Below are 25419 nucleotides of genomic sequence, written 5' to 3'. Positions count from 1 at the left end.
GTGTGTGTGTGTAGTGCTACTCACGTCCAATAGGGGTGTGCCTCCATGTGTACCACATACAGACCTGGATTAAAGAAGAGGAGAGAAGGAGGGATGAAGTGGAAAGTACAGGATGGGAGAAGATTGGGTGAAGTGAAGAGGAGGAAAACAGAGGAGAGAAGTAGGGAAAAAGAGGAGAGGAGGGAAGAGAAGGAGGGAAGAAGACAATAAACAGAGGGAGATGAGTCTCAACAGAGGTATTCCACTCCAGACATAGACGTCTCATTTCAGCGTTGTCTCAACAATGATGTCAATAAAATAGCAATGCCATTCCATGTGAGGACGTTCTCTCCAGAGATGTGTCACAAATTGTCACATTACCCTTAGCAACCCCCACAGCAACACCCAGACGCTGTGGGTTTGTTATTCTACCAAAAAGTAGTATCTGTCACAAAGTGCGAAATGCAGCAACCGAAATATGGTATTTCTTTAGTCAGGCACTGTACACAGGAAAGGATGTGCCACATAATTCAAGTCACTGTAATGTATATCACTGTATTATGCCATTGTATTGGGTGTACTGAATTATCTTGGACAGATATGGCGTTCCTATAGTGTGATGTAGCGGAGTGAGACTGATAAACGTATTGTCTGTAAGCATGGCTTGAGGTTGTCCAGGGTACTAATATTGAGGGCCAGAGTTTAAAGTCCTTGATGGGGTTGGATCAAGAATGGATTGAGCAAATTATTTAGGATATGTGATGAAAAGCAGCCCCCGGATTCATGCAAATTGCTGTGGACATAGCTGGCCGCAGCTCGACACACACACACGCACGTACGCACACACACACACACACAGCATCCCCTACATCTCTAGGAAGGAATGCGATGAGCTATATTTGTGATGAGTGTGCACTTCCTCAGAATGGGGAGGGCCAATGCGGATGGCTGTTGGGGGGATAAGGGCTGACGTGATTAGATGAGAGGCAACAGGGACTTCCTGTGTGCTCTATTTCTCATGCCACCGGGCACGACTTATTATACTGTATCTTCCTATTTTATGTACACTATCGTTCAAAAGTTTGGGGTCACTTAGAAATGTAATTGTTTTCGAAAGAAAAGCACATATTTCGTCCATTAAAATAACATCAAATTGATCAGAAATACAGTGTAGACATTGTTAATGTTGTAAATTACTATTGTAGCTGGAAACGGATGATCTTTTATGAAACATCTACATAGGCGTACAGAGGCCCATTATCAGCAACCATCACTCGTGTGTTCCAATGGCACGTTGTGTTAGCTAATTCAAGTTTATCATTTTAAAGGCTAACTAATCATTAGAAAACCCTTTTGCAATTATGTTAGCACAGCTGAAAACTGTTGTCATGATTAAAGAAGCAATAAAACTGGCCTTCTTAGACTAGTTGAGGATTAGGAGCATCAGCATGTCACGCCCTGGCCTTAGAGAGGTTTTCATTCTCTATTTTGGTTAGGCCAAGGTGTGACTAGGGTGGGCATTCTAGTTTCTTTATTTCTATGTTTTCTATTTCTATGTTTTTGGCAGAGTGTGGTTCCCAATCAGAGTCAGATGTCTATCATTGTCTCTGATTGGGAATCATACTTAGGCAGTCCTTTTTCCCTCTTTCATTTGTGGGTAGTTGTTTTCTGTTTAGTGTCTGCACCTGACAGAACTGTTCACTTTTCGTTTTGCTACTTTGTTCAAGTGTTTTTGATATTAAATTAAAATCAAGAACACTTGCGACGAGCGTTACACAGCATTTGTGGGTTCGATTACAGGCTCAAAATGGCCAGAAACAAAGAACTTTCTTCTGAAACTCGTCAGTCTATTCTTGTTCTGAAAAATGCAGGCTATTCCATTAGAAATTGCCAAGAAACTGAAGATCTCATACAACGCTGTGTACTACTCCCTTCACAGAGCAGTGCAAACTGTCTCTAACCAGAATAGAAAGAGGAGTGAGAGGCCCCGGTGCACAACTGAGCAAGAGGACAAGTACATTAGAGTGTCTAGTTTGAGAAACAGACGCCTCACAAGTTCTCAACTGGCAGCTTCATTAAATAATACCCACAAAACACTAGTCTCAACGTCAACAGTGAAGAGGCAACTCCGGGATGCTGGCCTTCTAGGCAGAGTTACTCTGTCCAGTGTCTGTTATTTTTCCCATCTTAATCTTTTCTTTGCAACTCTGCCTAGAAGGCCAGCATCCCGGAGTCGCCTCTTCACTGTTGACGTTTTACCAATGTCCTTCACAGACACTTGCATTGCAAAAAGCAAACAACACATTGTTCCACACACTGCTATTGATGCTCCAAAATACACTGCTCAAAAAAATAAAGGGAACACTTAAACAACACAATGTAACTCCAAGTCAATCACACTTCTGTGAAATCAAACTGTCCACTTAGGAAGCAACACTGATTGACAATAAATTTCACATGCTGTTGTGCAAATGGAATAGACAAAAGGTGGAAATTATAGGCAATTAGCAAGACACCCCCCAAAACAGGAGTGATTCTGCAGGTGGTGACCACAGACCACTTCTCAGTTCCTATGCTTCCTGGCTGATGTTTTGGTCACTTTTGAATGCTGGCGGTGCTCTCACTCTAGTGGTAGCATGAGACGGAGTCTACAACCCACACGAGTGGCTCAGGTAGTGCAGTTCATCCAGGATGGCACATCAATGCGAACTGTGGCAAAAAGGTTTGCTGTGTCTGTCAGCGTAGTGTCCAGAGCATGCAGGCGCTACCAGGAGACAGGCCAGTACATCAGGAGACGTGGAGGAGGCCGTAGGAGGGCAACAACCCAGCAGCAGGACCGCTACCTCCGCCTTTGTGCAAGGAGGTGCACTGCCAGCGCCCTGCAAAATGACCTCCAGCAGGCCACAAATGTGCATGTGTCTGCTCAAACGGTCAGAAACAGACTCCATGAGGGTGGTATGAGGGCCCGACGTCCACAGGTGGGGGTTGTGATTACAGCCCAACACCGTGCAGGACGTTTGGCATTTGCCAGAGAACACCAAGATTGGCAAATTCGCCACTGGCGCCCTGTGCTCTTCACAGATGAAAGCAGGTTCACACTGAGCACATGAGCACATGTGACAGACGTGACAGAGTCTGGAGACGCCGTGGAGAACCTTCTGCTGCCTGCAATATCCTCCAGCATGACCGGTTTTGCGGTGTGTCAGTCATGGTGTGGGGTGGCATTTCTTTGTGGGGCCGCACAGCCCTCCATGTGCGCCCCAGAGGTAGCCTGACTGCCATTAGGTACCAAGATGAGATCCTCAGAGCCCTTGTGAGACCATATGCTGACACATGCACATTTGTGGCCTGCTGGAGGTCATTTTGTAGGGCTCTGGCAGTGCTCCTCCTGCTCAAAGGCGGAGGTAGCGGTCCTGCTGCTGGGTTGTTGCCCTCCTACGGCCTCCTCCACGTCTCCCGATGTACTGGCCTGTCTCCTGGTAGCGCCTCCATGCTCTGGACACTACGCTGACAGACACAGCAAACCTTTTTGCCACAGTTCGCATTGATGTGCCATCCTGGATGAACTGCACTACCTGAGCCACTTGTGTGGGTTGTAGACTCCGTCTCATGCTACCACTAGAGTGAGAGCACCGGCAGCATTCAAAAGTGACCAAAACATCAGCCAGGAAGCATAGGAACTGAGAAGTGGTCTGTGGTCACCACCTGCAGAATCACTCCTGTTTTGGGGGGTGTCTTGCTAATTGCCTATAATTTCCACCTTTTGTCTATTCCATTTGCACAACAGCATGTGAAATTTATTGTCAATCAGTGTTGCTTCCTAAGTGGGCAGTTTGATTTCACAGAAGTGTGATTGACTTGGAGTTACATTGTGTTGTTTAAGTGTTCCCTTTATTTTTTTGAGCAGTGTAGTTTGTGAGGAAAAGATCAGGACAACAGAGAGGACGAGAGGAAGCGAAGGATGATGAGAGGAAAGAAAGAAGACAAGCGTATGACTCACCATTCGAACCTGTTCACATGCTCATGAACCAGCTGCCATTTTCTCCCAAAGTCCAGGGAGGCGTACACCTGTGAAGAATAACATAAAAAGAGAGAAAAAAGAGAGATAGATAGAGACATACAGTGTCAGTCTACGTATCACAAGACAGGAAGTGAAGTGACAGTGGGCTTGAGTCAAGGTAGGATAACACCAGGGAAGTGCACACCCAGGGTAATAAAGTGTGGCACTCTAGATGCGTGACACTCTGCATAGGCTGACATAGCTTTAAACCGCCATCATCATTATAACTCAGACCATTTGTGTTAACATATAGGCTCCCAAATTACATATATCCCGTTTGCTTTAACACTTTACTTGACATATTGTGACATGGTTATGACCGTGTCATAATGTGTTATGAGACTGGGTGTCAAGTAAAGTGTGTTTGATTTTATCTTGAAATGTACTGATTCATGTTTCCAGTCTAGAACTCATTGATAACTTTACATGTATAAGGAATGTATGTGTTGGGGTCAATGAATGGTAGATAAGAGCTAGGAATATGGAAAGTTACTGAGGGTAGAAACTTCATAATCTGTTCCATGTTTCTGAGGAGGGAGTTTGAAAGGCAATTGGTAATCTCTGATAAGGCAGGCCAGCTGCAGAACTAGGGATGAGTGAGGAATGCATCTCGAGGTCAAATCAACAGATGAAGTGAGAAGTAACCTCTGGAATGGGGGACAGAGAGGCCCACCCCAACATCTCTCGTTTTGCAGTCCTATCTCACTCATAAACTTTCACACCCACAAAGGTTTTAGTAACAGGCAGGGCTGTGTCTACCCCAGTGAGAGGAACCAATTAAATTCCTACCTAGCAACAGAGATGTATGGTTGTCTAGATATGTAAGGAGATGACCAAGCCTATTAGAAGGTTATAAATATATGTGCTTGTCGACTAATCTACTAATAATATGCATATATTAGCTTCTGGGCCTGAGTAGCAGGAAGTTTACTCTGGGCACGCTTTTCATCCGAACGTGAAAATGCTGCCCCCTATCCCAAACAGTTGTCAGTGAGTTTTTACTCTGCTCGTTCAGAACCTAACAAGTGTTACCCTGTTCCCTTTTCCAAATGTAAATTAGCACTATGTATAGATATAGCACTTCAAGTGTCACGATCGTCTTAAGGAGTGGACCAAAATGCAGCGTGGTATGTTTCCATCCTTTTTATTAGGAGGAGAAAACTCAAATAACAAAAACAATAAAGCGAACAAACGAAACGTGAAGCTCAGAGTAGTGCTCACAGGCAACTATACCTAGACAAGATCCCACAAAGGGGAAATGGCTGCCTAAATATGATCCCCAATCAGAGACAACGATAAACAGCTGCCTCTGATTGGGAATCATATCAGGCCAACATAGATATATAATTACCTAGATGAGCCACCCTAGTCACACCCCGACCTAACCAACATAGAGAATAACAGATTCTCTATGGTCAGGGCGTGACATCAAGTCCAATATGTTTGGTGAAAAATAGGTTTAACATTATGACTTGCTTTTCCTGGAACAGCAAAACCTTTGGTGGATTCCCGGTGACCAAATTAAGTGGAGTGCTTACATATCAAATTATGCATCAAACAAATGGAAACCATAGGTTGGGAAAACATTTTATTTCAACGCCTATATATCAGAAGCAGAATACAAATCCAGAATGCTACTGTAAGTTATGAATTTACGTGTCCAAAAATAAATATATTGCCCTGTTGATGATCAGGCGTAGTTCTGTAAATGGCCTAATTTCATTGGTCTAATTACATTTCCCACTTCCTGGGTGCATAATGACAGGGTGCATTTTGTTTCATTACACTGATTGATGCTACTGATGTTGCATCCTGCTGGCTGTCGGTATTGTTATTTTCGTCCTACAGACAGAGTCGGTGGCCCCAGTCAGACTCCATGCTAATGTTCTACCTTTATCAGAGTGGAAATCTGACATTTAACTCCAATAAAAGGACACACATTTCTCAGTGGAGGCTGCTGAGGGGAGGACGGCTCAAAATTATGGCTGGAACGGAGTAAATGGAATGGCATCAAACACATGTAAACCATGTGTTTGTTGCATTTGATACCATTCCACTGATTCCGCTCCAGCCATTACCACGAGCCCGTACTCCTCATTAAGGTGCTACGAACCTCCTTTGCCATTTCTCACCGGAAGCAAATTCATCTAACTTCAGAGAACGTAGTAACGTACTAGACCACTGCGCCTCCCGGGTGGCTTAGTGGTCTAGGGCACTGCATCGCAGTGCTAGCTGCGCCACCAGAGTCTCTGGGTTCGCGCCCAGGCTCTGTCGCAGCCGGCCGCAACCGGGAGGTCCGTGGGGCGACGCACAATTGGCATAGCGTCGTCCGGGTTAGGGAGGGTTTGGCCGGTAGGGATATCCTTGTCTCAGTATATAAAATGCATGCACTCTACTGTAAGTCGCTCTGGATAAGAGCGTCTGCTAAATGACTAAAATGTAAATGAAAATGTAATTAGAGGCAACAGCTGCTACATATGTTAAATTGTTTGCTAAATAGAAAACCATGATGTACAGAAACTCAGTTAGCTACCTTATTATCATGTTTGGCTGAACTGGATCCATAGTGTTTGTTGTTGGCAGTATCTTTTATCAGTGTTGGCTCATAGGCTAACGATCATGAAATACCAGATGCACCTTACCGTATGTGCTACAAACATATTGGTATAGACATACAGAAGGCCTAACTATCACAAAGGTCAGCAATCATCAAACACCAGATGCACCTTACCATAAGTGCTATATAAAAACAACTTGTTATGCACACACACAATAGTAACTAAACTGTCATCATCATAATCATCATGCTTTTTATCGCTGGCTTGGTACCAGATCTGATCCTAAAGCTAAAACCTTAGTAATTAAATAGAGGTCATGTTCCACCTCATAGGATCCTGCATGTGGCAGGCAGGCGGAGCATGTTCCTCCCAATAGGAGTCTATGGTGACAGCCCTCTGACAAAATTCCAGTCTGGCAAGTCAAGGCCAATCTGACAAGTCCAGACCAGTCTGACAGTGTCCTAGCCAGTCTGACAGTATCTTGGCCAGTCTGACAGTGTCCAGGCCAGACTAACAATGTCCAGGCCAGTCTGACAGTGTCTTGGTGAGTCTGACAGTGTCCTGGCGAGTCTGACAGTGTATTGGCCAGTCTGAAGGTGTCTTGGCCAGTTTGACAGTGTCTTGGCCAGTCTGACAAGTCCAGGCCAGTCTGACAAGTCAAGGCCAGTCTGACAAGTCCAGACCAGTCTGACATTGTCCAGGCTAGTCTGACATTGTCCTGGCCAGTCTGACATTGTCCTGGCCAGTCTGACATTGTCCTGGCCAGTCTGACAGTGTCTTGGCCAGTCTGACAGTGTCTTGGCCAGTCTGACAGTGTCTTGGCTAGTCTGACAGTGTCTTGGCCAGTCTGACAGTGTCTTGGCCAGTCTGACAGGTTCTTGGCCAGTCTAACAAGTCCAGGCCAGTCTGGCAGTGTCCTGGCCAGTTTATCAGTGCCCTGACCAGTCTGACAATGTCTTGGCCAGTCTAAATGTGTCTTGGCCAGTTTTACAACGTTTTGGCAAGTCTGAAAGTGTCTTGACCAGTCTTACAGAGTCTTGGCCAGTTTGACAGTGCATAGGCCAGTCTGACAATATCTTGGCCAGTTTGACAGTGTCTTGGACAATCTGACAGTGTCTTCACCAGTCTGAAAGTGTCCTGGCCAGTCAGACAGTGTTTTAGCAGATCTGACAGTGTCCTGGCCAGTTGTCCAGTGTCCTGGCCAGTCTGACAGTGTCTTGGCCAGTCTGTAAGTGTCTTGGATAGTCTGACAGTGTCCTGGCCAGTCTGACAGGGTACTGGACAATCTGACAGTATCTTCACCAGTCTGACAGTGTCCTGGCCAGTCTGACATTAATTTGGCAGGTCTGACAGTGTCTTGACCAGTCTGACAGAGTCTTTTCCAGTAAGACAGTGTCCTGGCTAAAAAGACAGTGTCTTAGCCAGTCTGACAGTGTCTTGGCCAGTCTGACAGGTTCTTGGCCAGTCTGACAATGTCTTGGCCAATCTGACAGGATGTTGGCCAGTCTAACTGTGTCTTGGCTAGTTTTACAATGTATTGGCCAGTCTGACAGTGTCTTTATCAGTCTGACAGAGTATTGGCCAGTTTGACAGTGTCCTGGCCAAATTGACAGAGTATTGGCCGGTCTGTCAGTGTCTTGGCCAGTCTGACAGTGTCCATGCCAGCCTGAAAAAGTCTTTGCCAGTCTAACAAGTCAAGGCCAATTTGACAGTGTAAAGGCCAGTCTGGCAGTGTCCTGGCCAGTCTAACAGTGTATTGGCCAGTCTGACAGTGTCCTGGCCAGTCTGACAGGATGTTAGCCAGTCTGACAGGGTATTGGCCAGTCTGACAGTGTCTTGGCCAGTCTGACAGTGTCTTGGCTAGGCTGACAGTGTCTTGGAAAGTCTGAAAGTGTCTTGGCCAGTCTGAAAGTGTCTTGGCCAGTCTGACAGTGTCTTGGCCAATATGTCATTGTCCAATCTGACAGTGGCCTGGCCAGTCGGAAAGAGTCTTGGTCAGTCTAACAGTGTCCTGGCCAGTCTGAGAGTGTCTTGGTCAGTCTGACAGTGTCCTGGCTAGTCTGACATTGACCTGGCCAGTCTGACAGCGTCTTGAACAATTTGACAGTGTCCTGACCAGTCTGACAGTGTCATGGCCAGTCTGCCAGTATATTGGCCAGCCTGACAGTGTCTTGACCAGTCTGACAGTGTCTTGACCAGTCTGATGGTGTCTTGGTCAGTCTGACAGTGTCCTGGCTAGTCTGACATTGACCTGGCCAGTCTGACAGAGTCTTGAACAATTTGACAGTGTCCTGGCCAGACTGACAGTGTCTTGGCCAGTCTGAAAGTATCTTGTCCATTCTGACAGTATATTGGCCAGTCTGACAGTATCTTGGCCAGTTTGACAGTGTCCTGGCCAAACGGACACTGTCTTGGCCATAATGACAGTGTCCTGGCCAGGCTGACAGGATGTTGGCCAGTCTGACAGGATGTTGGCCAGTCTGACAGAGTCATTTCCAGTTTGACAGTGTCCTGGCTAAAAAGACAGTATCTTGGCCAGGCTGACAGGATGTTGGCCAGTCTGACAGGGTCTTGGCTAGTCTGACAGGATGTTGGCCATTCTGACAGCATCTTAGCAAGTCTGATAGTGTCTTGGCAAGTCTGACAGTGTCCTGGCTAGTCTGGCAGTATCATGGCCAGTCTGACAGAGTCGTTTCCAGTTTGACAGTGTCCTGGCTAAAAAGACAGTGTCCTGGCCAGTCTGACAGGATGTTGGTGATTCTGACAGGGTCTTAGCCAGCCTGACAGTGTCTTGGCCAGTCTAACAAGGTCTTTGCCAGTTAAACAAATCCAGGCCAGTATGACAGTGTCCAAGCCAGTCTGACAGTGTTTTGGTCAGTCTGACAGTGTCCTGCCCAGTCTGACCTTATGTTGGCCAGTCTGACAGGGTATTTGCCAGTCTGACAGGGTCTTGGCCAGTCTGACAGTGTACATGCCAGTCTGACAGGATGTTGGCTAGTTTGACAGAGTATTGGCCGGTCTGTCAGTGTCTTCGCCAGTCTGACAGTGTCCATGCCAGTCTGAAAAAGTCTTTGCCAGTCTAACAAGTCAAGGCCAATTTGACAGTGTAAAGGCCAGTCTGGCAGTGTCCTGGCCAGTCTAACAGTGTATTGGCCAGTCTGTCAGTGTCTTGGCCAGTCTGACAGTGTCTTGGCTAGGCTGACAGTGTCTTGGAAAGTCTGAAAGTGTCTTGGCCAGTCTGACAGTGTCTTGTCCGATATGTCAGTGTCCAATCTGACAGTGTCCTGGGCAGTTTGACAGTGTCCTGGCCAGTTTGATAGTATCTTGGCCAGTCTGAGAGTGTTTTGGCCAGTTCGACAGTGTCTTGACCAGTCTGACAGAGTCTTGGCCAGTCTGCAGGGTCTTGGCCAGTCTACCAAGTCCAGGCCAGTCTGACAGTATCCAGGACAGTCTGACAGTGTACTGGCCAGTCTGACAGTGTATGGGCCATAGATAACCTGTATAGAAGCTGAACTATACCGTATGTGGTCAATCTAGACAGCCATCCCTTCAACATGGTCACTTTAGTAGCTGTACATAGATACAGTACATGATATCACCAACACATGCTTGTGAACACTGTACTATTACTACCTAATCATTATGGTAGTGGATATGAGGTGATGACTAGGATCACTGTCATTCTGTCCATCATGTCTGGATCCTGATTGACAGCGGAAACAGAGTGGCATCATTTGACAACAGTCTGGGTCTGTGGATTTTTTGTCTACTGTGAGCTCTGTATGAGCCCTGGGCTAAAGTGGCAGTCATTTGCAATGCAGATGGCAGAATGTGTTTGACTTGTGCTTCCGATTAGTAACAGGAGGCTTAATGTACAGTGTGCTACAGAGCAACAATTAACTCTACTTATTTATTAACTTCATACAGAGGCAGATCAGGTTTAGAAGGAATCAAATGGTATTTCAATTTTACTATCAAGATGAAAGAAAAAGGAAACCGTACACTGCTCTTGATAGTATCACTGATCTTTAATAAGCTCACGTATTGGCCTTACGGCCTTCTTCAGAGCTTTTGTTCGTTTTTTTAACATTAGCACCCTTATGTAGACCTAGCCCCACCCACATCCGTTCCACGCATCAAAAGGGGTTGGAGGCGAAGGAAAAACAAATAAGTGCAACCAAATTTAACATAATGCATTTCATAAATATTCAAATAAAGTGTGCAAATAAGACCGAAGGTGGAAATGTCATGCTTTAGGTCATTCAAATGTACTGCGACTGGATAATCGCTGTCGTTTCACCTGATGGAACTTTTATGTTCACTGATTCTCTGTTTGAGAGAACGAGAGGTTTTACCTACATAGCACAGCCCACATGGACATTTAATCATGTAAATAACATGGGTGGTGGAACACATAATAGTGTCATTTATTTGGAACCATTTTCCTGTATGTGGATGGCAGAAATATTCACACTTCATCATATTGTTGCAGATGGATGGAAGCTGTCCCCCTGTAATAGAGTATTAGAGTGATTTTTGAATGATTGTTTTTCACTATGCACTCTGAAATCTTGTAAGTATACACTAGAAGAAAAAGACACAACAATATCCTCTGCATTTATAGCTACCATTTGAAAGATGGCATAAAAGAGCCTGGCTGATTTTCTTTTGTGGCTGGCTGGCAGTTGGCATGGACCAATTTATTGCGTAAATTGCGACCTCTCCTATACACAAGTGGTGGATTTTTATATTCAGCCGGCAAAACTGGGTCCGATGATAAAATATGACAGTGTTACTTGACCACACCTCCCACTTTTCACGAGTTCAAAGTATATGTAGTTGTGAACATTACGGAGTGTTCTTTAGCTTTAGTGGGTCTTTTTTGTAGCAGTTCATCTCGTGTTTTCCCCAATGCCAAATTAAGAGCTTCATCTACACATTGTGGAGAATAGCCTCTTCTTAGAAACCTAGTGCGCACCTCCGCTGCTTTTTCTAGATAATCCTCTGTGGAGTGGCATATACAGCGCTGTCTGAAAAACTGGCTTCTTGGAAGTCCTCTTTTTAATGGCTCAGGGTGGAAGCTGTCACCCTGTAATAGAGTATTTCCGTCCGTTTCTTTTCTATACAGAGTTGTAAACAGGGTTGCATTTGATTTATCAATCCACATAGAGGTAATGAACACGTTGAGTGTCACATTCAATAGTGAATTTGAGATTGGGGTCAATGTCATTGAGTAGTGCCATAAAGTCTAACAGCTCTTTTTATATTCCTTCCCATATGCAAAAAAATGTTGTCAATATAACGATACCACTTCGGGACTTTATTCAAAAATGGATTCTCGTTTTCATTATTAACAAAACGTTCTTCAAAAAGACCCACATAGAGGTTAGCATAGCTCGGAGCGAATGTGGAGCCCATCGATGTTCCATTCGTTTGGAGGTAGTTTTCATCATCCAACCTGAAATAGTTGTACGTCAAAACATATTCAGCCAACTCTAGAATGAAGTTTGTTGGTGGATATTCATTAGTATCTCTGTCTCCCAAATAGTGTGCTAGTGCTGCCAGCCCCCCCACATGGGGAATGCTGGTATATAGACTCTCAACATCTAATGTGACCAAAATACAGTCTTCTTTTAAACACCGTATTTGGTGAGATCTTGTTTATGAAGTCTATAGAGTCTTTCACATATGATGGCAATGCTTGCACATGAGATTTAATAAAAGAGTCTACAAAGTTCGACAATGGCTCTAGCATTGAGCCTATTCCTGCAACCACTGGTCTGCCTGGATAATTGCCTCGTTGTGTTTTAGGTTTGTGTCATTTCAGTCAAATGTACAGGCATGGATGTATGGCACATTTGCAGCAAAGATATTAACATTCAGGTTTTGAGATAAGGTTGTTTAACAGGGCTTGCTGTGAATTTATGTTGTGAATTTGAACATGAATTATGCCCCTTGTCACGTTCCTGACCTGTTTTCCTTTGTTATGTATTTGTATTAGTTTGGTCAGGGCGTGAGTTTTGGGTGGGCAGTCTATGTTTTCTATTTCTATGTGGGGTTTTGTGTTCGGCCTGGTATGATTCTCAATTAGAGACAGGTGTGTATCGTTTGTCTCTGATTGAGAGTCATACTAAGGCAGCCAGGGTTTCACTGGTGTTTTGTGGGTGTTTGTTCTTGTGTCAGCGTTTGGGCCACACAGGACTGTTGCAGGTTAGTCACGTTTGTTATTTTGTTAATTTGTAGTGTTTTGTTGGTTTGCCATTAAATCATGAATACCTCATACTCCGCATCTTGGTCCGATCCATGCTCCTCCTCGTCTGAGGAGGAGAACTACATTGACAACCTTTACACCCCTATTTAAGATTACTCTGATGGTTTTTGTACGATGTACCCAATGATTAACGAAAACTAGCTCGGTAGGGCTATGTCCTCATTGTCGTTTTACAGACGTGTTTAATACGTCTAATTTACACACTTTATTCAAATATTTATGAAAGGCATATTGTTATATTTGGTAGCACTTATTTGTTTTTCCTTTGCCTCCAACCCCTTGCGATGCGTGGAACGGATGTGGGTGGGGCTAGGTCTACATAAGGATGCTAATTTTAAAAAAACTCACAAAAGCTCTGACGAAGGCCGTGAGGCCGATACATAAGCTTATTAATGATCAGTGATACTATGAAGAGCAGTGTGCGGTTTCCTTTTTTCCTTCATCTTGTCCAACTTACCATGCACCTGCAAAAAAAGATTGCTCAGATATGTGAGTGCATTTTGAATTTTAAAGTTATAGTATCAGAAATCGTTACGTTCGTTGTTGCTGTCCTTCAGGCTACATACTAGAGTTGTTTTTGGGTTTCTTTCAGAGTTATTCAACTTGAATCTTTTTTTCACTAATGTTCTTGCCCCTGTGGTCAAAGATATGTAGAAAAAACAAGCCTGCAGTCACAGAAAGGTTATCTGGGGTTCTTATTATTCTACTTCCTTCTTTCATCTGAACCCTGGAAGCTAGATATCACAACTGGCTTCTCTTTCGCCACCACCATTCATTAAAGGTCTAATATAGTCGTTTTTATCTCAATGTCACCAGGACGGCCAAAACTCCATCACACTACAACCGGCTGAACTTTCAGGCAGTCTATTGAAACATTAAAAGGCCATTATCATCATTTTCAGTATTATTCCAACCTAATATTTTGAGCTACTATATATAAAACACAACCTTTAACAACCCAACAGCAGAATCTCCTCCCAATGGCAATAGGACATGTGGAGTCATGGAAATGATAATGGCATATTATACACCCTGTGTCCTGAACAAATACTATAAGTCACTTTTACAACACCTAAGTAAGCCTCCTATGAATTCATTAAGCATTTATGTACAGTACCCTAAATCAAACCGCACCGATTGACAGTGCCTTTTTTCTGGAATTTACGGAGCCAGGAGAATGCAACGCGGCGGTGCATTACATCAACACTCAACAATCTTCAGAGTTTGATGACACATATAAAAATGAAACACACTGCAATGGCAACAGCATGTATTCTCATACAGCATACCGTATCGCTAAACATGGAAGTGGAACATCTCATGTTGCTAGTAGTATGCACCTGCCAAATAAAACAATTATCTCAGGAGATGAACTTCACACGCTAATGGAGCCCACTTTCCTATAAACCAATACCAATTCCCTCTCGCATTGCGGTGACGTACTACCCACCACCGTCCCTCAATGGATCTTAATGGGGCACACATCTGCACTACCGCAGTTAAATAACAAATGATAGCAGCCGTTCAAACGGCGCTGCAACTGCTTTGGTTCACAATGTCACCAAATGTGTAATCTCTGGTGGGGAGGAATGATGGCTGTTGAGCTCAGTCATCTATTCCGCTCGTTACGCTCTGCAAACTCGTCAACAACAACCTCTTCCTAGAACCCGACACCTTTTATAGGTGTAGTTTAGTGGTGTGTAAAGAGATTTTAAAAGGTTAATTTTATGGTGGAAAAAATGTGTGTGGATGTGTAAGTAAGTATATTGCTTCTACATGTCTAGACTGTGAAAAAATGTGGTGATTCACAATGCAAATTAATAATACACAACTAAGTACTTAGGCTTGGTATGTCTGCATTGTTAACCAATTAGGATTAATTGCTCTGTGAAGTGCTATGAGGTAAACGCAGAGAAAATTACACTATTAGTCCACTGCTAAAGGCAATATGGGCACTTATTAGTCCACTGTTAAAGGCAATATGGAGATCTGCATTATCATGAGTGTGTTTCAAATTGAAGTCCGTTAAAGGTGTCCTGAGAGGACCTGCTGGGTCCAGTGAACTGCAAGGGGAGCCGACCTGTTGCAGCTTCAGCGGACATTTGGGCTGAGCACTAAAGATACCTGCCATCTGGAGGGGCATTGAGATGAAATATGAACCACAGTGGAGGAGCAGGAGGGGGAGGAGGTGGAGGAGGAAAAGGAGGAGAAGAAGCATCAATTTTGTCTCTGGCTCAGCAATACCTTGCAGTGTCGCATCCAGATCTAAGGTGGGTGGGGGAGGGGAGGCGCCCCGATGGTATTGGAGGCCAATATTGGATTTAGATCAGCACTATTAGTAAATAATAGACATGAGTGTGTTTATATTGTGGAGGATCCATTTTGGGGTCTGACTCCACAGCACCTTGCTGGTTGTGTCATGACAAAGTGGGCCTATGTACTACAGTGGTGGAGATTGGGGAGGCCATTTTGACTCAAGATCAACATCACCTTCGAGGATCAGATTATGCGGAGGAGTGAAACTGCTGATGTAAGGAAGCCATTTTGTCATACAGTGTGTTTCATTGCAGTCTGCATCACATAATATAATATAGCCACAGTTGGATAAAGATACCTGCCATCTGGAGGGGTATTGAGCTGAGAAATGCGCCACAGTGGAAGAGGAGAAGGAGCAGCCATTTTGTCTCTGGACCAGCAATACCTTGCAGGGTCGCATCCAGGTCTAAGATGGGTGGGAGAAGGGAGGCACTGCATTGGTGTTGGAGGCCATTTTGGATGTAGATCAGCACATACTGTTAAATGAATAGACAGGAGTGTGTTTTTATTTTGAAGGAACCATTTTGGGTTCTGACTCCACAGCACTTTGCTGGTCACATCACGACAAAGTGGGCCTATGCACTGCAATGAGACTGGGAGGCCATTTTGACTCAAGATCAACCTTCACTTTTTAGGATCAGTTTATGCGGAGGAGTGAAACTGCTGACGTAAGGAAGCCATTTTGTCATACAGTGTGTTCCATTGAAGAGTTTGCACCACATAATATAATACAACCACAGTTGGATACTAAAGTTTTACTACCTGGATACAGGTCTGGGAACACACATAAGGGGCAGATGTTGCTTCTGCTAACACAACACAAGCTCTTAAATCAGAAAAATGGTTTACTGCTCTCTCTGTATTACAGTACATCTATTTAAGTCTTGTCGATGTCAGAAACGGGAGGTTTTAGAATGAAGAATCAGTATTGAGCAGCAGAAAGGTGTCAGCCACGGATTACAATGACAAGAGATCCTGTAAGCGAAAGCACTGTGGGATTTATAAATTCACCGACTCCTATAAAACAAGGATTGATTTAAACCAGCTTATCTGAAGGAGACTCCTCCAACGACAAGAGCTGAAACCCATCCACAGAAAGGCAATATCCCAAATATTACTATTATTACCACAGAATTCGAAATGCTAATTCATTTTTATATAGTCAATGTTATGCAAATGAGGAGAGAAAATCCTGAATAATGTATTTTTTCTATTTATTTTCTCACTCTGCATATTTTATTGAGATGGATGTCCCCCATTGCATTTGGGCTAACGTTTAGTGGCGATACGATTCTGTGTGGAATTTATTTAAAGGCATACATTTGCATCATTAGGGTGGATTAAGCAATATTTGCTTGTAGAAGGACTGGAGGGACTGTGTGGCACGATCAACAAGGCTGATTCCTACCATCTCCTGATTTGTTTTTTGGTAGCTGCTCTCCTGGGAGAAGGGATTGGAGAAAAATGATTCGTTCTGCTAGCAAGCTAAGCGCCAACAGCCAACATTCGTCACATTCATTTGTTGCCTGTGTGTTTTGAAAAGCAAAAACAATGGCAAGTGACAAATGTTGGCGAAACCTAATCGACAAGGTTAATGAGGTAGAAAGTATCAAGAGAACAACCGTATATGTGATTTTGATGATATAACATATTAGCGATTAGCAACGATTTACCTCTCCCTGAGTCTTCTCAGTTTACACAACTTAGTTCTGCCACAAAAGTTGTGACCATTTTTCTCAACAGTCAGTGTTATTTTCTCATTTCCCAGCCTGCCTCTCATCCAGACTGATAATACCTCCAAATCCTAAGACCCTGACAGACTGACGCGGGTTTATCCAGATGTGGGCCGCACCTGTTCAGTATGATCCCTGTGAAACCCGGAGAAGCCAAACTATCCTCCAGACATTTTCACATGCCCTTGAAGTGTATGGTTTGCTCTGGGCTGCACTCAACTCCTGTTCATGACTTTATCTGAATATCAGAGAGAGGATGATAGGAGGAGGGGGGCGGGAGGGGACAGGGTTGGGAGGGGGATTAGGAGTCCATCTATCACTCTACTCAGGATGACAGAAGACAAAAGGTAAAAGGTACATTTCAGGCTGTTCCCTCTTTCATTATTCAGCCCACAGTACTTTAATTTGCTCCCATTCCAAAATGTTCCCTGCTGTTTCTTAAAATCACTATTCTTATACTTCCAGGTCACCTTGCTCGGTAAGTGTACTGTACAGTTGAACAACATGTCGTATCCTGTCGGGTTTCAGAGGATATTTCCTTCCCACAATTACCTGCATCACACAAACTAGTATACTACAAAGTAGGCTGTACTGTGACATATTGGCAACATTATCTACAATGTCTGTTTCATACTCAATACAATACTAAACATAAGAGTACATGGAATATGCCATATTGAAAGGGTGATGTTGCTATATAGCATTTTGTATGGTAGATTACTACTAAACCATAGGTTTGTAGTTAAAGCTTAATTGTTTAACTGCCACGTCCATTTGCAATGCTACAACATCAAAGTTACTTCAAACAACGAATACTGTTTCGTTTTTCTCTGACATCACAATAGAACAGCAGAGTATTTACTGTGATTTATTTTTACTGCGACGCTGGATGTTCATCTCCTCTGTTACTTCAACTAAACAAAAGCAATAACACGTGCTGGGAGGAACACTCTTTCACCTTATGGGAAGTTCAGCTTTAAAATAAGCTTGAGACTATATATTTGTATATATAGACATATGGGTTTATGTTTCCGTGGTGGCACGATGAACATGTTAAAACCCCTACAGGCATGTTATGAATGCACATGCAGTTGTTAATGTGACAACCGTCTTAACATGGACCTCCAATGGGGTTTCCTAACACACAGGGAATGAACTAACAGCAACAGCACTATACCACAACCCAAAATGGGCCCATCCAACTTCAGTCACCATAATTAAATTTACCCCCTTACGCCAAAGACCACAGAATGGCACATGGATGTCATTAGTAAAAAAAAATATATAAAAAGCTTATGGAAATGACATTGTGCCCCTAATCCTCAAGACATATGGTAGATTTTATCAGAGAGAGGATAGGTAAAGACCACATAATGATGAGGCACTTAGTTTCACTACTGTTCACGATTTATAGGCTCCTGGGCAAGTTGCGATCATTAGGGGAAATGTGGGGGATGTGTACGACTAGAGATGGGGGGTGGTGGATGGGATATTTATTTTTCTGGTGAACGCAGCACTTTTGAACTATACATCTTTGATCCTCCCTCTGCACTATTTGTGCAATGACGACTCCATTTAATTTCACTTTTCAATTAGTACAATACTAATGTTGTCCTAAAGAGCCAATCTCTGGCCACATTAAACAAATACTGTATGTTCTAAACCTCAAGGGCATCAAAGGTTCCCCAAGTCCAAATAAAACTGGCACTGAATGTATGTCTAAGTGGTATACATGCGGGAAAGGAATTGCAGCTGAGAGCGCATGAAAATGCTAATGAAAAAGCATTCTCTGGGCGTTTTCATTGTGTTTGGTTGTTAATGTCATGGGAAAGGTAGATAATTACACCCAGGTGTGTAGTATAACACTACAGGTTAGATATACTGGAATTGACGCTCTATAAAAGTAAAATCAATAATGTGGAGTACAGCTTTGCTGGTTCAATTTGTCTTGCTGTCCAAATCTGCAGTACATGAGGTAGAATCGCCCAGGTTTAGTATCTGATTGGAAGTTTTAGCACATACCAATCCTGCGTTACTGCGACAAAGTAAAGTATTCTGTATCGACAAAGTATAGTCCAACTCCAGTATAGACCAACTCCAGTGTAGCCCAACTCCAGTATAGACCATCTCCAGTATAGACCATCTCCAGTATAGACCATCTCCAGTATAGACCATCTCCAGTATAGACCATCTCCAGTATAGACCATCTCCAGTATAGACCATCTCCAGTATAGTCCAACTTCAGTATAGTCCAACTTCAGTATAGTCCAACTCCAGTATAGTCCAACTCCAGTATAGCCCAACTCCAGTATAGTCCAACCCCAGTATAGACCAACCCCAGTATAGACCAACCCCAGTATAGACCAACCCCAGTATAGACCAACCCCAGTATAGACCAACCCCAGTATAGACCAACCCCAGTATAGACCAACCCCAGTATAGACCAACTCCAGTATAGACCAACTCCAGTATAGACCAACTCCAGAATAGACCAACTCCAGAATAGACCAACTCCAGAATAGACCAACTCCAGTCCACATCAACATTCTACTGAAAGAGGAAGATGCTTTGATAATCCCCTATTTCAAATAGATCATGAAACCAAAACCATTGGCTGGCAGCTTCAAACGACCATAAACACTAATGGATTCAAATGGCTGCCCCTTTCACTATCGCTCTCCCTCAGGGGGAGACTGTTTATCATACTAATAAACAAGAAAAAAAATGCAGAGCGGGTTATTTTAGCAACATATGAATGTGGAGCCGGCCACAGACTGTTGAATTGTAGGTAAGAGGCGAGGTTCAGCAAGAGGCAGAATCCATCACGTCGACTATTATGTCTTCCCCACAGAATAATGATGGAAGGTTGGCAGCACTGATACCCAGCTGATCCTATTTGAAAAGTTAAATGTCAGCCTTGTCCCTGACTGAGATACACACTCTGACTTCTGTCTGCAGCGGACGAGAAGAGGGGGATTCAAAAAGCAGGGACAGGAAGAAACAAGAGAGGAAGTGGGAGAGGTGTAATAAAGTGTCAGATCACCATCAGTGCCAGCTCAGGGAAGGGACGTATGCAAACCGTGAAAAGTGTGTTTTCTCCCTCACTGTCACTGTAGCATGGGCCAATAACGGAGAGAAAGAAGTGAATATATTCTGAAAGCCCTGTTTCAAGACAAATTGACAAAAGCGATCAACTGATATCAGCTCCTCCACTGCAAGCAACAATTACAACAGTAAAATAAAGAACACCTTTAACTGAAATAGATGCTTTGTTTACAGTTTCTCAATCACTTTGGCAAATTTTTTGAAACAGTCTTAACTTTCTCTAAATTGTAAGTGCAAGTGTCACAACTGTATTATGGGACTTTACAACTCTATTCCATGTCTGCAAAATGTAGTACCTCATCCAAAACATTCAATTCATGGTTCAAAACCTAGTTATTATGTCAGTAAATTGGCTAATGCCACCAAAATGAAACGTTTTTTTGTCATTGTGTGAGCCGTACTGGTCAAAATGTTTCCTTGTTTTTTCACCACTGTAGTCAACCGTGGAAATGTTTGTCACACAAGAAATGTCAGTTTTGTTCTACTTTATAGTTGACACTGACTGCTTACTGTACTATACAATAATGTACATTTTGTCTAGCTGAATGCTGTTGTGTATCACACTGAGCTTTTAAAGATACCGATGTCAACAGTAGGTAAAAGTTTACTGGGAAAAGTCAATACTGTACAATACTGTAGTGCACAGGAAAAGAATTTGCACATTTGCATGTATACAATAAATACATTTTTGTAGCATGTAAACAGAAAATTCACATTTGTATGTCAATTTTTTTATATAAAGTAAGTAATGTATAGTGAACAGAGAATTTGCCACAAAATGGCATCCATGCAATTTTCTTTTATAAAAACACAATAATGAAAAAACCTGCAGTAGTTCTGTAAAAAACAATAAAATGTACCTCCTCACAGTACGTAACACTACAAGTTCCCATCTTCTTGGTGGACATCCTGTCGCTCTTGTTTGTCTGGCCAGAGATTTTCGTCAACATCACATTTGATGTTTTCCCTTGCGATGCACTAGGGGAAAAATCTCCTCGCGTGGTGCAACCATCCCCTGCAATGATCGCCTGTGACGTCCTCACAAGCAGCATTCATGGCATCTAACAGAGACATCTGATCTTGTGCCCGATAGTCATATACTTTCCACCTCCATGCTGAAACAAAATCCTCTACCGGATTCCGGAATGGGGAGGATGGTGGAATGAACTCCATTGTTATTCTTTCATGCGCAGCAAACCATTCCCTAACACTGTTGGTTCGGTGGATGCTGACATTATCCCACACAATTACATCATTTGGCAAATCTGGTCTAACTAAACCTTGTTCGTGTTCTGGTATTAGATCTCTGTAACGTGTATTTAGAAGGACAGGAGAAATTGGGTGTTATATGGCCCAATGGGTGGAATGTGTGCTCACACCACTCTCAGAAATGGCAGCAGATATTGTAATATTTCCCCTACGTTGGCCTGGTGTGCCAATTGTGGCTCGGTGTCCAATGAGATTGCGGCCACGTCTCCTGCCTTTGGCCAGATGGAACCCAGCCTCGTCCACAAAAACAAGAATGTGGGTAATTTCTTGTCTTTCCAGTTCCATTATTCTCTATATCGTAACACAGAAACCAAATATAAAGTTAGTTTTACATAGCTTTTTCTAGAATCAGACAGTTTAGTAAAGTAGAAATGTTATCTACAACTTCAAGAAGTACATACAGGCATCATTGAAGTACAGTAAAACTCCCTGTACAATATACCAAGTGCACACCAATGGTTTACCTGGACATACTGGTACCACAGCTCCTTCACTCTCACTATTCCTCTCAAATGGCACCTTGTAGAGTTTTTTCATAGTCATTCGATTTCTTCAAAACTCTGTGTATAGTGGAAATGCTGACAGAATTGATATTTGCGAAGATATTGTTGTGATTTATGATTGCACTTTGGATCTCTCTTAGTCTGATGGAATTGTTGGCTATGACCATGTTGCAAATATCTTGTTCTTGCTGATGACTGAACACTGCTGCTCTGCCACCAGCACGAGGTCGTTGTGCAGTCCTATATATGACATGTAGAATTCACAAATAGATCATGTTACCGATAGTATATTGTATTGAAATTGTGCTGCATTACTGTATATTCCTCATACAAATCTTACGGTACATTGTGATTTTCAGACTTGCATTTAACTTTACAATAGTTGCTATATTGTTGTGAATGAAATGCTGTAACAAAAGTAGAGGACGAGCACATATTGACCTGTTTCCCCTACGGAATGCTTGCATAATTGATGACACGGTGGACCTGTTTACATTAGGCTGTACTCTCTGACCAGCCTCCTCCATTGTAAGACTATGGTTCATGACATGGTCCACAATTGTGGCTCTGATTTCATCAGGGACTCTTATTCTTTGCCTTCTACCTCTCCCTCTATTATGTCTTCTCCTACCACCACCACCACCACCGTGCATTCTTACACATCATCTTATTTCTCTTCCACCAGCATGTAGCTGCTGTTCAGAGTTGTGATGTTCCTCCATGTTCAAAAATTGTAGTGATTGTGCTGTGGGTAAGCTCCATATATATGCTTGATTGGTAAGATTGTGATTCCTATTTCATTACTATGTCACCTGGCATGTAATTTGTCAGTTTAGCAGACATCACAAAGATTCCATGTCATAGATATTTATGGATTTTGATCATTGAATGGATCATTTTGCATATGATGGCTCACACAATGAAAGAATGTTTAAAAGTTGTGAAGAGTATGACAGTTTCACTGAGAATCAACTCATCAGTTTTCATCAGCAGGCCATGTGCATGTAGTTATTGGGCAAATTGAGGACAATTGTACTTACTCTTTTGCACACGTGTCAAAACATGTGCAATTTGCTTAAATGAATAAGAAATTAAAATGTGAGGTGAACAAGAAACTAATTGTTCAGAGATTTGAACTTATTGTTAAATTTTTTTTATCTAATTGAGCCAAAGCGATTGAGAAAAACTGTAATACCATTTCAATCATCCTTTAACTTCTTGCAACTATAGGGGGTGCTGTTTCGCATTGGCATAATTTGCTCTACAGATTAAACTGCCTAGTACTCAATTCTTGCTCGTACAATATGCATATTATTGTTATTATTGGATAGAAAACACTCTCTAGTTTCTATAGCCGTTGGAATTTTGTCTCTGAGTGAAACAGAACTCATTCTACAGCACTTTTCATGATAGGGAGTCAGATTTCAAACATCTTGGCTACTGATCTGGAGTCAGTTTAAAGGTCACTGTAAATGCTATGGAGAAACAGGCACTGCTTACGTCTTCCCCTGGGTGTCAGTACGTGATGAAGCTTTGAATGGAGTCGATTGCGCAATCAGTGCCTCTACAAATCACCAAATACCAGAAGTAACTTCCTTTGGCTGCCTGCGCGTGGCGCGCTAAGGACATCGGACTCGCCTCCTTCCAAGCTTTAGTTTAGCCAGTAATATTTCTCCGGTCATATTTTTACTCGTTATAGGTGTTAACAGCATCATAAGGTAGTTAATTTGAACCATTTTATAGCAATTTATATCCGTTTAGTGCGATTTTGAGGCATTGCTTTGTTGTGCACTTTGAAGCACCGGGCACGTTTCGGGGTCCCGGTCGAACGTTAGTGGGCATTTCGACAGACAAGAGGACATCTTTCGACCAAAAGAAGATTAGACCCAAGAAATGATTCATTGCCCAAGATTCTGATGGAAGATCACCTCATAGTAAGACATATTTAAGATGATAAATCGTTGTTCTGTAGAAAAATGTTAAACGCACGTTCCGCCATTTTGTTAGGTGTAGCTTTGCTTGGCGCAAGCTGTATTGAAAAGTAAGGATAATTTAAAAAATGTAAGTCCGCGATTGTATTAAGAATTAAATAGTCTATCAATCGCTGTCCACCCTATATTTTTTAGTCAAGTTTATGAGTATTTATGTATAAGACTAGATCACTGTCTAATATGGTGCACGACATTTTCTGACCAGCTGGGCTACTTTTGTCATTGTCTAACCATGATTTTGGTGGCTAAATATGCACATTTTCGAACAAACTCTATATGTATGTAGTAATATGATGTTACAGGAGTGTCATCGGAAGAATTCTGAGAAGGTTAGTGAAGAATTAATATATGTTGGCGATATTTACGTTATCGCTCTCTTTGGCTTGATTCAGTGCTCGGGTAACGTTTGCATATGTGGTATGCTAATATAACGATTTATTGTGTTTTCGCCGTAAAACACTTAGAAAATCTGAAATGTTGTCTGAATTCACAAGATCTGTGTCTTTCCATTGCTATGTGCTGTGTATTTTTAAGAAATGTTTTATCATGAGTAAATTGGTAATACAAGTTGCTCTCTGTAGTAATTTTAGTCGCTTTGGTGAGATTTGTGATGGTGGCTGCAATGGCAAACTATGATTTATACCTGAAATATGCACATTTTTCTAACAAAACCTATCCTATACCATAAATATGTTATCAGACTGTCATCTGATGAGGTTTTTTCTTGGTTAGTGGCTATCAATATCTTAGTTTAGCCGAATTGGTGATAGCTACTGGTGGAGAGAAAAAATGGTGGACAAAGAAAAATGGTGTCTTTTGCTAACGTGTTTAGCTAATAGATTTACATATTGTGTCTTCCCTGTAAAACCTTTTAAAAATCTGAAATGGTGGCTTTATTCACAAGATCTGTATCTTTCATTAGGTGTCTTGGACTTGTGATTTAATGATATTTAGATGCTACTATTTAATTGTGACGCTATGCTAGCGATGCTAATCAGTGTGGGGTGGGGGGGGGGGGGGGGGGGGGCTCCCAGATCCGGGGTTGAGGCTCGTGAAAGGTTAATCTCCCTTTTTCCCCAGTCTTTAATTCAGAATCTTCACTCCCACTCCCTTGTCCCACTCCCTTGTCACACACACACACACACACACACACACACACACACACACACACACACACACACACACACACACACACACACACACACACACACGACTTGACAGAAGAATACCAAAGGTTATGACGCCACTGAAATATTGGAGCCTTCAGGTGAGTGGATAGGAATTCTAAATATACCCTGTGGACGTGTGGTATTCACCAAGGGCAAGGAGGGGTACTCATAAGACATAACCCAATAACACAGTACCTGTATGAAGGTAGCCTGCCATTGCCTTGCAACTGGAGCTTGGAATGCAATAAAGAAGCTGCCCATCCTAAAAAGGCAAAAGGATGTCATACTCACATACAGTCAGGTACAACATATTTGGCACCTTTGACAAAGATGAGCAAAAAATAGAGTATTAAATAAAAAATACAAATGCAAAAAAAAAAGTATTTATGCATGGCCATAGAGCTCTATTTTAGTGTCATCTGACCATATCACAGGTTCTAATTCAGGTGCCAATGCCATTTAGCA

General features: G+C 42.7%; 1 protein-coding gene across 1 annotated transcript in view; it reads right to left on the bottom strand.

Moving 5' to 3' along the window:
* Nucleotides 1–25419, bottom strand: part of LOC129839649 (VPS10 domain-containing receptor SorCS3-like) — a 168935-nt gene that overhangs the window by 20941 nt on the left and 122575 nt on the right. The window contains exons 4-5 of the mRNA XM_055907190.1: nt 3980–4047; nt 25–64 (exon numbers count right to left, since the gene is read on the bottom strand). Coding sequence (XP_055763165.1) covers nt 25–64; nt 3980–4047 — 108 coding nt within the window. The remainder of the gene's footprint in view (nt 1–24; nt 65–3979; nt 4048–25419) is intronic.

This window comes from Salvelinus fontinalis, chromosome 40 (assembly GCF_029448725.1).
Source record: "Salvelinus fontinalis isolate EN_2023a chromosome 40, ASM2944872v1, whole genome shotgun sequence".
Lineage (NCBI taxonomy): Eukaryota > Metazoa > Chordata > Actinopteri > Salmoniformes > Salmonidae > Salvelinus > Salvelinus fontinalis.
Note: the sequence above shows the minus strand (reverse complement) of the source record. Positions and strands in the feature narration are given on the sequence as shown.